This window comes from Abrus precatorius, unplaced genomic scaffold, assembly GCF_003935025.1.
Source record: "Abrus precatorius isolate BTA unplaced genomic scaffold, Abrus_2018 Scaffold6, whole genome shotgun sequence".
NCBI lineage: Eukaryota > Viridiplantae > Streptophyta > Magnoliopsida > Fabales > Fabaceae > Abrus > Abrus precatorius.
Window position 1 is genome coordinate 15,373,634 of NW_020874406.1, and position 13,159 is coordinate 15,386,792.

General features: G+C 29.0%; 1 protein-coding gene across 6 annotated transcripts; it reads left to right on the plus strand.

The window, feature by feature from the left end:
- Nucleotides 1–6,011: 6,011 nt before the first annotated feature.
- On the plus strand, nt 6,012–12,625 carry LOC113868784 (BTB/POZ and TAZ domain-containing protein 4). Of its 6 annotated transcripts, none has more exons than XM_027504676.1 (7): nt 6,012–6,222; nt 6,476–6,570; nt 8,511–8,794; nt 9,095–9,225; nt 9,640–9,946; nt 10,046–10,356; nt 10,459–10,780. In XM_027504676.1, the coding sequence occupies exons 2-7, from the start codon at nt 6,531–6,533 to the stop codon at nt 10,577–10,579; spliced, it is 1,194 nt and encodes a 397-aa protein (XP_027360477.1). In that variant the 5' UTR covers nt 6,012–6,222; nt 6,476–6,530; the 3' UTR covers nt 10,580–10,780. The 6 variants fall into 6 exon arrangements, with proteins under 6 accessions (XP_027360477.1, XP_027360478.1, XP_027360476.1 ...); XM_027504677.1 differs by adding an exon at nt 12,298–12,625 and having other exon boundaries at nt 6,017–6,570; nt 10,459–10,592; XM_027504679.1 differs by having other exon boundaries at nt 6,018–6,130; nt 8,514–8,794; nt 10,459–10,791.
- Nucleotides 12,626–13,159: the final 534 nt, after the last annotated feature.

Genomic DNA, 13,159 nt, shown 5'->3' on the forward strand with positions numbered 1-13,159 from the left:
TCAAGAGTCCATGGGGTACTACTATGGTACATGCTACCCCACTTTTGGGTTTTCCCTACAGTTTAGGACAGCTGTAGGATGGTCACTTTTGTCCCATGTGATGTTAAAGGGTTTCATTTGGTCTTAGTGTTCATCATCCTCCACCTTGCATATGCTTCCTTCCTTTTTTTCTTTTGTTTCCTCTCCCCTTAATTTTTATTTTGCTAATGTCAATTTTCAAGTCAATTTGTTTTTTGTTGAATAGTGCACTCAAAAAAGGAGTATATAACCATATAATAGTTCTGAGTGAAAGAAGGGAATAAATGTGTATAATAGTTTGTAGCTAAGCATCTTTTTTGTTTCCGAATTTAATATGAGGCAAAGTTGCTAGTGCTTCGCCAATTATGTATAACTAAACATTCTGATTGTCTATGTTAGGCCTCAATAAAGAAACGACCAAAGCTAAATTCTACCCATCATCTAGCATACTAGAGTAGAATTCATTAGAAGAATATCCATACAGAAGTGGAATGCATTATAATCTATGCAATTAAAAAGCTATTCTAAAGCAAGCGTATCTTTAAACTAAGAGCTGATTTTTTTTAATTCTTAATTTAGAAATAAGATCAATTTGGAAGAGCCTTATCATAAACCATAAACCAATGGCTCCATGACCTTACCTGTCCCCCAAGTTCCATTCGTACATTATTATCAATGGCCTCACTTGTTGGCTTTCTCTGTCTCTCTTTTTCGGTTTCAAACATCCTTGTGTACTAAATTAGGCCCCTAATGTCCACATTTAAGCATCAGCATCGAATATGAGCAATCAAATCCACATCTTATTAGTCAAGACAATGTACAATTATAAATTTGCTCCCCCCATATAGGCACATCCATACGTAGATAACACAACAAATATGATCAAACAGAGAGGTCTGTGTCAAAGAACCACTTCTTGCCATAATTTCCTAGTTTACATTTTGACTAACACCAGAGGGATTACAATGTTTGTACTTTAAAGTAAATCTCATAATCAGTGTAAAATGGATACAATAGCTATTTACCTAGTTCTTCTATTATAGGCATAAGATGATTAATATTCCTTTTGTAGCTTTCTTCCATCCACGTAATTAACCTATTTGTCGTTTGTTATCAATGGAAATGCTTTAGATCACTACAAGCACAGCTATCATGGTCTTGAGCCCGTGGTGCTCTCAGCTATATACCCCTCTTGTTTTCTCTAACTGGGATTTTTAAAGTGAGGGAAATGGAAAAACTACGTGGACTTGCCATGCCATGCCATGAAGTTTTCAAACGCTTTTGTATCTAAGCAGTCAAGAAAAGCATATACTTAATCAGATAATCAGAAAACCCTGCCTATTTGGGAATTTATTATATGCACCAATACACAGTGAATCTTTTTATCAAAGAAATACTAGATGTTATGGCCTTAATATATTTCTTAATACACATAACAGATTAAATAACTAACTATCTAATGTTAAAATTTAATTAAACTAAATGACACAAGATCCAAAATCTGGAATGCCATTAAAACTGGTGGAATGCCATCTTTTACAGTCTTTGACTGCCAGATAAGATCACACTGCTCGTCTCACCAAAATAAATAGTGACTTGTCATCACCAGATTGCAAGCATGATCCTCAATTAGCTTATACTGCAGGCACATGGCCACATTTCAAACCATTTAGTAATTAACTAGCCACTTTTAACAATTTATGTTCCAACCCCATTTGAATATCATAATTTGAAAAATATCCATTAGCAAAATGAATTATTTTCCTTTAAAGAGAAAGAAAAAAAAGGTCACCTATTCTAGGATTTTATAGCACGAGAAATGAGAAGTCAAGGGTGACATAAAGTTGTAGTCTGAAACATCCTTAACAAGTCTATGAGTTGCAATAAAAATCGTAAGTAGCGCCTAAAAGTTTGAAGTGGTTAATGTTGATGTGTGGGACGAGGTAATTTGGAGGGAAAAAATGGAGGGGTTATGAGGGGCCACAATTAGAAGCTAAGAAAAGAATTGATGGAAGTATGATAGCACACGTGAATAAAATAGCAGGGGAGGAGCGTCTTCACGTGTGAAAGGCTGGACCACTTCCAGTCTGTGTTAGCATAAAAAATTTTATAAAAGGAAGGCAGAGGGAGGAAGAAGACGCTCCTGCTCTATCCTATGTTGCCACCCACTCACATTAGAATATAACACCGTTACTGTTAGATGAGATGTGGCATGGTACTAGTACGTAGCATATGATATTATTAATTACACAACATATACTTATTAATATACTATATAGTTTAAATAAATAGAACTATGCTATTCTTATTTTATTTTATGTTGGTTGAGTGTGTTCAGTTAAGCTTAGGTAATAGTGATGGGAAGACTAGCTAGGCAGAACCTTTGACTCTGAAATTCAGCAAGCCCAAGATGGTCAACAATTAAGTTTGACCGATTATGATGCTCTCTATTATCTTGCTTACAGATGCAGAATGGGGGTGGGGAAAATCATGGTTCCAAGACCACTGCTTTTATTCAATGACTATGTGTCACTGAATGGCACACACTCGCACAAACAATAAGGACAAGGCTTAATTTGTATGTATCATATCATGAGTGCGTGGGATTTTTCTCTGAGAAGGAGCGGTTATAAGAGACATGTACAGTGCATGAATGAGGTTTATATGGAAAACTTTTTAAGAAATAAAATGAAATAATGGTAGGAAATGCTGAGCTATAGAATTACTGGGTCTGGGTGGGTGATATGTATTGCATTGCTAGCATTCAGCAAATTAATTGAATGTTGTTTGGCCACCATTCATCAACCCCCTATCGTCAAGCTATTCAGTGCTGTTTTTCATCATTTCACAACCACCACCATTATTCCTTTTCCATTTTTATGTATTGCTAGTTGCTACTGTTCCATTATCAAATTGAATGACGATGGATGATGGATGTTGCTATTACTGTGACCTCATTAATTTTAGAGGATATATAATATCTTAGTATAACCCCAAATGTCTAGAATATTGGCCCTTCAAGATCTTTTTTTTTCCACAGATCTTCACTTTTCCTGATTGTTATGTATAGAGGTAGATTAATTTTGATAATATATGGTTTATGAAATATTTTCATTCTTCTATAAACGAGCTCTACGCATTGGATTTTTTTTTTTCTAGTTGTTATATATAGACGTGGATTAAGTTTGATAATATTGGGCAAAGATTATTATGATTAATTTGAATTTAGATCCTTTCATATTTTTAACTAATACCATGTTAGAACAGGCAATATGCATTTTTTTTATTAAATAAAGACTTACTATAATTAATAATAAAACTCACTAATTAATTTGATAAAAAAATATTTTTTCCTCTAACGTGATCCATCATGATACTATGAAAAAATTAAAAATAAAAATATTAATTACAATACATGATGACTCTTTTTATAAAACTCCCTTTAATTTATTTCACTAAAATTTCTGTATGCTATTTTTTTACTTTTTAACACAAACAGTAATAAGAAATATATTTTTTAAAATAAAATTCAAAATATTATCATTATCTCTTTTTTTCTTTTCCCGTTAAGATTCCACCTTTCATGTTAACAAAGTCGAGCTAATTCTCATAAAACAAGACAAAAGATATCAATACAGATTCTCTTCTCTTTTTATTTTTTGGGTCAAAATCATTACTGCTTTTCGTCCTTGTAAACTTGGTTCATGGGCCTTTCTATTTTGTAATAAAACCTCTCATAGTAAATAGTTATAATGGACAAAGCCCAATACACCCATTCACCTTTAAGCCCATATTCTCCAATTACACACATTTTTGTCCATTGATATGAGAACAAAATTCTATATTGAGAACAAAAGGGGAGGCAAGAATGAAAAGCAAAAGGAAGCATTGCTCTGAATCCGAAGACTTAAATTTTGTATGTTTGTTTCTGGCCTGTGGTTAATTTGTAATATACGAAAACTATACCAAATTGTCTTATATATGTAATTAAGTTGGTTGTGTGAAATGGTAAAAGCATTTTTTTAATAATATTTTATAAATTATTAGTATGTATGTGAAAGACATAAAGACAAAAAGGTTAACTAATATTAAACTTACCATAATTCTTTCATCAGTGAAAAGCAATGTTTCAGCAATATTTCAACAATTTTAATGCTCTAAGAAGAATGTTGATGGTGTTTTGAGATTTACATTCTTATTAATTAGTTTTTAAAAATAGATCTTTTTGAAATTATTTCAAAAAAGTTAATAAAAATTATATTTTGAAAACATAGAAAACTAAATACACATATAATGATAACAAAAATGAACCCACTAAATAAATAAACAATCCGACCCACCATTTATAAGAGAAGAAAATAAATCAACTTAAAGTAGAAGCAAAAGGGTAATAGGAATATTTATTCCTACTAGCTCCGTATGAGTGCGAATTTTATTTATATTTTATGTTGCTTCGATTTGATTTAGGGTCTTATGTTTTTTGTTTTTAAAGTTTTGTACCTTTTTTAACAATTATACATCAATAATAAGTTTCTTAATCTAATAAATAGTAAAACAATAGTAGTTTATAAAAAATCTCATATATAAATCTTTATGTCGTAGGATTTGGCCTTCCTTTGATTAAAAAATATATTTTTGATGAAATAAAATTGAAAAATATAGATGGTTCAAGCTATTTTCTAAATATAGAATTCAGCGATACTTTTTATTAAACACATCAAATCACCTAATCGATTCACTGTTTTGTGTCTCATCTGAGCCAATTTGATCCGATCTAATTCTTTGCTCATGAGCCCCACTTGTGCATATTCAATATGTGGGATATATCTCTTTGAAAATGAAAACACGTGTAAAGTAAACATGATTTACTATTATTTTTAGTTTGAATAAATTAAATGTGCAAAACATTTTAATTTAAACCTACGGTTCAAAACAGTTTTATTTTTGTACCTATGTATCTTTTTTTAGTTTTAGCTTCTTTTAAAATACGAATAGATAAGTCCCAAATTATAATGTGTGAACTGATACTGGGGTTATTCATTGCCGTGTAGTGTTGAATGGCTGACAAAAGAACAAAAGACAAGACAAAAAATAAACTAACAAAAACATTTTAAGACGCAAGGTAAACCATCTCTTATTTTTCTGCTATGATTAGCAAAATTGGCTAATGAATCTTCTGTCACAAATGCAAAAGTTGGAGGAAACCAACAAAATCTTAGCTGGATCCATCCCACTAATGTTATTCATTTTAAAAACTTTCCACATGTTTCTTTCTTTATTCAAATTTATATTTTTGTGATGTATGAAATAAATTATATTTTTCTTCTACTATTTTTAATCTTAATTGAACATAAATCTTTAAATGGTTCTTAACATTTTTAATCATAAATATGAATGCCAATCTAATAATCTTTGTATTAAATAAAGTATCACTTTATACCACACTGTTTAACTGTACTTTCTTTAATATAATAAATTAAGTATTTTTACATTTTTAAAATAATAATTTGAAATGCTTATAATTAAAAGTATGACAAAAGGATTAATTTAAAATATAATAATATCACGAGTTAATTCTTTCGATTTATTTGTAATGAATCTTTAAACGATGCATTTTTTATATTTATGATTAATATATAATAAAATATTCATGTTTTACTTTCTCAAAAAATAATAATTTTTTACTTCCATATTTAATTTGAAAATTTGAAAAGTAAAAACGACATTAATAAATCCAATAAAAATATGATTTCAATACATTATTACAATAAAAAAATTATACCAAAAATGAATTAAAAATTACCCTAAATATAATTTTTAAAACAATCATTATAAAAGTAAACATTTTTTAATTGCATAACAGCATGATGAAAAAAATTGAACAGTATTAAAAGAATTACATTGACAATATATATTAATGAAATATAAAAAAAAGAAAAGAGAAGATAGGAAATGACAATTGTAATAAATATCTGTGAAATGTTGTTCTTGTGGGCTTAGTTGGCAAATAGGCAATGAAGTTGAAATGATTGCATAGAAGCCATTAGGATTACAGCGGAGACATAGTCGCATACGTGAAGAGTTTTGTTAAAAGTAAAATAAAGAAACGATGGTATGATTGAAGATACGATGTGTCTTATTAAAATGTGCAGTTTTATTTCTGTTGATATTTTTAGAATGGAACAACACTGACAGATAGACTCGGTGAGATTTTTAGCTTATTTATTATATCTGTTTTCACGATAATCTCTTGAGCTTCACAGATTGTGGGAGGAGAGAGAATTGAAGAGGGTCACCCTCGTCTCTCTCTCCCTTTCTTCTTTGCATCATCACCTTTTCCGCCATCCGATTCCGTAATCCGGCGACGGGGGTTACACGTCGTCGTTTTGCGTCCAAGGTGGTGTCATTGAGAAACGAGAGTTCGACATTAACCTCTTTTTCTTATTTTTTGGTTAAGAATAAGGTGCCGAGGAAGTGCTTCCAATATCTTCGGTGTTTATAGGAAAAATAATATGACAAATACAGAGTGGAACGCTTCAAATTTCGATCAAGGTAATTCGATCCAACTTTCTCTGTTAATGCATCTTGATTTGTTCAATTCAATTCGTTACTATCACAACGCTGTTTTTTAGTTAAAATATCTTCCCTGCACCGTAAATCGTTTTTTTTAATTTGATCTGGGATTGTGGGTGCGAGTTTTGATTCCTTTTACGGTTGGGGAATTGATTAAATCATGTGCGTTGCTGATAAATTTGTTAATTTCAACACTGAAGCCATATGCAGATCGTGTAGATGCTATTTTAATTGTAAAATTTTCATTTGGTTCATAGCGAATCCTGGTTGTTTACATTGTTAATTAATCACAGCTCCATGTTATTGCTGGAAGTGTGAGCGGGTAATTCTTAATCTTAATTATTTGAAAAGTTACAGGAAAAATGTGTGATGAATTTTGTTTTGTCAACAATTTGTCTGATGAATTGAGACCATGCAATTTACAATCAAAATCAACCCTCACGTGATATTATTTAAGGGGCTTTAGCAATGAAATAGGGGTGTGTGTGTGAACATTGGGAAGATCCTGATGTTTGATAGGACATGTAGATGTTCACGTTTGGGGTATAAATTCATTGAAGCTTCTGGAATTTTTATTTTTTCTTGGACAGTAGTTTCTGGGATAGTTTATGGACATAATATCTCTCTTACAACTAACAATAAGAACCGTAGGTTTTTCACAGTTTAACTGCGTTTAATTTGATTTTTTATAGTATTATACTTTCCAAAATAAAATTGTTTTTTTTGGGTCAACTGAAAAATTAATGTCCTGAGGGATGCATTTAACGGGCGTTTATATGCCTAGAATTATTAATATGTTATTTGGGCCTAAGCAGGCCCAGTTTAACATACAAAATTACATAACAAAATAGTAAATGCATTTGTTTAGAAAAAAACGGAAATTTTTTAATTTAGTTCATATGTATTATATATGCGAGACAAATTTGTCTAAATAAAAAAATACTTAGTGTACAATGACGTTAAATTTTTTCGTAGGATTTATTTTATTTGCAAAACTTGAATTTAATTCATTACTTAAAGAGAATTGGAAAATCATGACATGTAACTTAAATTCATCAAATACCTTTTCTTCTCAATTTAAAATTTTTTGCATTTAGATAGATCAATTAAAGTTTATGAATATGAATAATGATAGTAGTTTTAGTAGTCATATTAAACATTATCCGATAAAAATAACGTATTAATAATTAATATTTTAATTAATGATATTTTTTCTTGATATTGATAAAAAAAAATTATATAATTTATGATTTAACAAAAGTGTAAAATTTTATCCAAACTGACCTGGAATGGCTTATCTTAATTATGTAATGAAAGGAAATAGTCTAAATAGAAGATTTGACTGAATCCTTTGCATTTATTAATTATTATCCATCATTAAATGAAAAATTTAAAACTTATTTACACATTATATGCAAATCAAATTATTATTATTATTATTAAAATGTCATTAAAGGAAATTTTTAGTATAATATTATTTCTAATAATATTTTATTAAAGATAATTTTCTTAATCTAATTATTGAATTTAAAGTTCTCAATAAAATTTTGCACAATTTACAATACAAGTTTATAATTATTCTTAAATTTTAAATCTATACATGTTTAAATTATATAAAATTTTACATGCATAATCATTTATTTTAATAAGATGACATGAAGCAGTCAAATGAACAAAATTTATTTTTAATAAAAATATTTAAAATATTACTTTATTAAATTTAACACTCGATATCATTTATTATTATTATTATTATTATTATTATCTTGCTTTGTGTGGGAAATGGATAAAGCTATTACCAATAACAGGATAATTAAGTTCCTTATCATTCTAACATGCCCATTTTATATGATTGAATATTCCGCGTAGAACTGGGTTTCTCATCAACAAGTAACTTGATTTAATATTTGTTTATGAAGCAGAGAAGCATAAAGTGATGGCTAACGAGAAGGGCAATTGTTGTAATTCTCTTCGGAATACTAAGAAATTCACTCCGGCACCACCTCCTATGCCCCATTCAGCAGCAACCGGTTGTCCATGCGAGTGTATGGCACCGAATAATTCAGCACCAACATGGCGCAGCACCAATGTCTCTTCAACAACAAAAGATATGTGGGAGCGTCTTTTTGATCAAGGTTATAATGCAGATGTTTGCATTAATACTGATAACGGTGGCGTTGTTTATGCTCATTCTACTATTCTTGTAAGTTCATTAATCATTTCACTTTATTTTGAAAAATAACATTTTCTCTTTTTGTTTCACATGCATGCATGCACTTCATGTATTACTTGTGACCCACATCAAAATATACATTGTCAAAACATGTCAGCAATGAATTGTTATGTCTGATGAATTGTATCTTAGTAGTATGATTGGAGCTACATATATTGAATGCTATTGTTATATCAATCATCAGGACATTGACGCCAAAGTGAATGGATCTTTACGTTATCTTGAATACAATTTTTTGTGTATACCACTCACTTCATGCTATATGAACAGGCTATGGCTTCTCCCGTATTGAGAGGTATGCTGAAGCAAGCAAATCGTCATCGTCGATGGCGAACAATCTCAATCCTTGGGGTTCCGCATGATGCAGTTCGTGTTTTTATTCGATTCTTGTACTCATCGAGGTACGATTGATCCCTCTATTAGTATTAACCTCAAAATTATCAGAATATTTGTGTAGAAACCATTAACATCACACATACTGTGCGGTAATGCTTGATAATATTCTCTTCAATTTCGATTGCCCAAATTAGATGCAATTGCTTGATTGATCAAATCAAATCCTTCCATTCTCTTCCAATAGATAAATGTTAAGCAATATCAATCGTTAATAGGGGAGTCCTTGCAAATTATGTTGGATATTAATTTGTGTTTCAAAAGTTTTGATTGTCTAGGTATTTTGAGATAAGCTATTTTATTTTAGTCTTCCACAAATTGTACTGATATAAAGATTTTACTGCCATTACTCATCCTTGTCCTACATTGTTTATATTTATGCATATAAATGTGCTGAAATTTTGTGTGTCATTGTTTCACAGTTATGAGAAAGAAGAAATGGATGAAATGGTATTACAATTGATGGTGCTGTCACATGCATACATGGTTCCTCACTTGAAGCGCGAATGTGAACAGAAGCTAGAATTGGATTTACTCAACATAGATAATGTAGTTGATGTATTTCAACTTGCATTACTGTGTGATGCTCCACGGCTCAGCCTTATTTGTCACCGTAAAATGCTAAAAAATTTTAAAGCTGTTTCAGAGTCTGAAGGATGGAAAGCAATGAAGCATAGCCACCCAGCTTTAGAAAAGGAAATTCTGGAATCAGTGATTGATGAAGAAAATGTAAGGCTATTTTTTTTCTCCTGACTTTATTTTTATCTTGCAGAATGGAAATTTGATTAGTCCATTGTCTAATTGCTTTGGAATGAATTGATTATTCAGAGTAAAAAGGATCGGATGAGAAAAATCAAAGAAAGAAGAATCTATATGCAATTATACGAGGCAATGGAAGCTCTTGTTCACATATGTAGAGATGGTTGTAGAACTATTGGCCCCCATGATAAAGACTTCAAATCAAACCAACCGTGTAAGTATGAAGCATGCAAGGGGCTAGAATTGCTTGTTCGTCATTTTGCTGGATGTAAATTGAGAGTTCCTGGAGGTTGTGTTCATTGCAAGAGAATGTGGCAACTATTGGAGCTACACTCTCGACTATGTGCTGATCCAGATTACTGTAGAGTTCCTTTGTGCAGGTAATTACTCCTCAATAATAATATGTAGTGTCTAAGTGAGATTTCATTTAATGCAGCTCAATTATATATCCACATGAATTGTAACAAGTGCTGTCATTTCAGGAACTTTAAGCAGAGAATATCAAGACAAAGCAAGAAAGACGAAATTAGGTGGAAAATATTGGTTGAAAAGATATTGAGAACAAGAGGAATTGGAATAGCATCGTGCTTTCGGCTGCAATGAATATGACTATGTGGTGAGGATATAGAATTATATAGACCGCATAATTTGATATAAATCCAGGTTTAAACTGTATATTGTTATATGACGTATGTACTGTGCTGTGTTAGTAAGAAATCAACCTCCAAGATTAAGCGTTGCCCCTCTCAACCTTCATGAATAAAAAAATATGAAGCAAAAGAACACTTTCTTCTAACATTTATGAAATATTTTTCTCCTCTTGTTTTGTTTATTTTCTTATTTTTTCAACTACGGAAACAGTTTAAGTTGGATTTCTTACGCTTAAGCTATGATTAAAAGCTTTCGAAATGATCAAAGGAAAATTATGTCCTTGACTCTTAAATTTAAAGAGGAGTTAACTTTTAAATAATAAAAAATAGTTTTATTAACTTTAACTTTAAAAGTTTTAAGGTTGAAAATAAACAGTTAATAATAGTAAAATTTTATTAAAAAGAGAAGTATTTATTATATTTTATTATTTCAATATAATAATTATGTATTTTTTTATAAAAAAATTTTATTTGTAAATGTTTAAACCCTAAAAAAATACTTATAAGTTTTACATTAAATATAGTGATTAGATAAAGTTCACTCGATCTTTCTTTTCTAAAACAGGTAAAATTCTTTCTTAGTAATAGTTGTAAGATTTAAATCCTTTATTTCATTAAGCATTTTCACCTCATCAAATATAAAATAAAGAAATATATTCATCTTAATCCTTAAAATTAATTTTGCACAACTAAAAGTGAGCTATTTTTTTATTAAAAATATTTATTATATTAAAAATGAAAAAGGTATAAGAATTTTTTAAAATTTAAAGTTATTACTTCGAAGTACTAAAAATCAATCTTAAATATTAATATTAATAAAATTATAAATTAAACTATTTTGATGATTCAACTAATTTATTTGAGAAAGACAAAAAATAAAAAAACGATTTAATAAATATTTATCATATGTTAAATTTAGCAAAGATACACTGATAATAATGATAATGAAAAGATATTATAAAAATTGATAGAATTAAAAATTTTTAAATCAGTACTCTTGTATCCATACTTATATGCGTAATATAAATAAAATTATTAATTTCTCTTGTTTATATTTTCTACTCTGAATTTTTTATACAATCTTCCTTTCACTTTCACAATAAAAGCATAATAGAAAATTCATTTTAACAATTTAAAAAAAAAACTGATTAAATGATAATATTTTTAAAATGAATCAAATCAAACATACACTATTTCTTAAAAAAAGAAGGGCTAGTTTTAGCTAAGTCCCGATCCTAAGATTTGCATTAAACTTGTCAATTTAAGGGTGTGCAGTGATAATGTATTTGAAAGGAAATCTCAGGACCACTCAATCAGTAGTTTTGTAGGTGTCGCCATGATTTTGTTTTGTCTTTTTAGTTCTCATTTATTTTCCCATTTGTCCTTACCCATCTTTCGTGTGATTAAATGGTGTCTCAGTCATTCCACCTACCTCTCTGATTAGGATTTTATCATCAAAATTAAATAAGCTCGTTTATTGTTGTGGGAATTAGCTAGAATTTTGGTTTTCTTTTCTTTCTAATTAAAAAATGACAATAACAAAATCTTAAAAATCAAAAATATATTAAAAACGGTGATAGAGTACATTTATATCAAATATAATTAAAAAATATTTTTAAATTTTTAATCAACTTTTTAAAATACTAATTAGTATTTTTTTTTTATTTGCAGAAAATGGTATGTTTTTGGTCAGGGTACTTGTCCAAGGACCATGACGCATTTGGAAGATTGACTATGGATTAAGTAGCCCAACAATAATCTACCCTAAACAAAAATTATCCAAATATTAGAGGCTGACAGTGCTTAAATTACAGGAATTTAAATAATATTGGTGGATCATTAAAACAACTGAAAGATTATTGCAATGCCTGCTTATACTTTATATTTTATAAATTACCAGCATTTTATAGATTATAATTTATTTTTGATGCACTGTTAATGTAAAATTTTATATACTAATAAATAATTAGAAAATATATAATTTGTATAAAATTTAAATTAATTATTAAAAAATTAATCATCTTTATTATATACAGTGTATGATTGGACGATAGTTACATTATCGGCGCATTCCAATTGATTTTTTGTTTTATTTTATTTCTAATTAATTACACTTATAAAAACTACTGCGTTCCTTGTAGGAAAAAACACCACGTCCCTCACATCAGTACATACATATAACTTCTTAAAAATTACAAAACATTATACAGTTAAGTTTGATAACTATTGAAACGATACTATTAAATATCTCTATGACAATTATCTTAAAATATAGAATTTTTTTATCTTTACCAACAAAACCTCAATAAAATTATAATGATTAATAACATAATTAATTAATTAATTAATTTTTTAAAAATTTATCAATAAAATTTTAATTTTAGGTTGACGTAAAAAATGAATTCAAAAGTTAAGTGTAGTATTAAACACAATCTAAGTAATCAGGGAGTAATTTGACATTTTCATTCATATATCCATTCTTGTTTTAAGTGATTCAATTTTCTATTGAAAAATAAGAGCATTAAATAATTTT

What these genes read in the sequence shown, in the direction of transcription:
- LOC113868784 (XM_027504676.1), top strand. Translation starts at nt 6,531, where the DNA reads ATGACAAATACAGAGTGGAACGCTTCAAATTTCGATCAAG. An exon ending in CGCTTCAAATTTCGATCAAG is followed by an intron (nt 6,571 to 8,510) that starts GTAATTCGATCC and finishes TTGTTTATGAAG; the next exon opens with CAGAGAAGCATAAAGTGATG. An exon ending in TGTAGAGTTCCTTTGTGCAG is followed by an intron (nt 10,357 to 10,458) that starts GTAATTACTCCT and finishes CTGTCATTTCAG; the next exon opens with GAACTTTAAGCAGAGAATAT.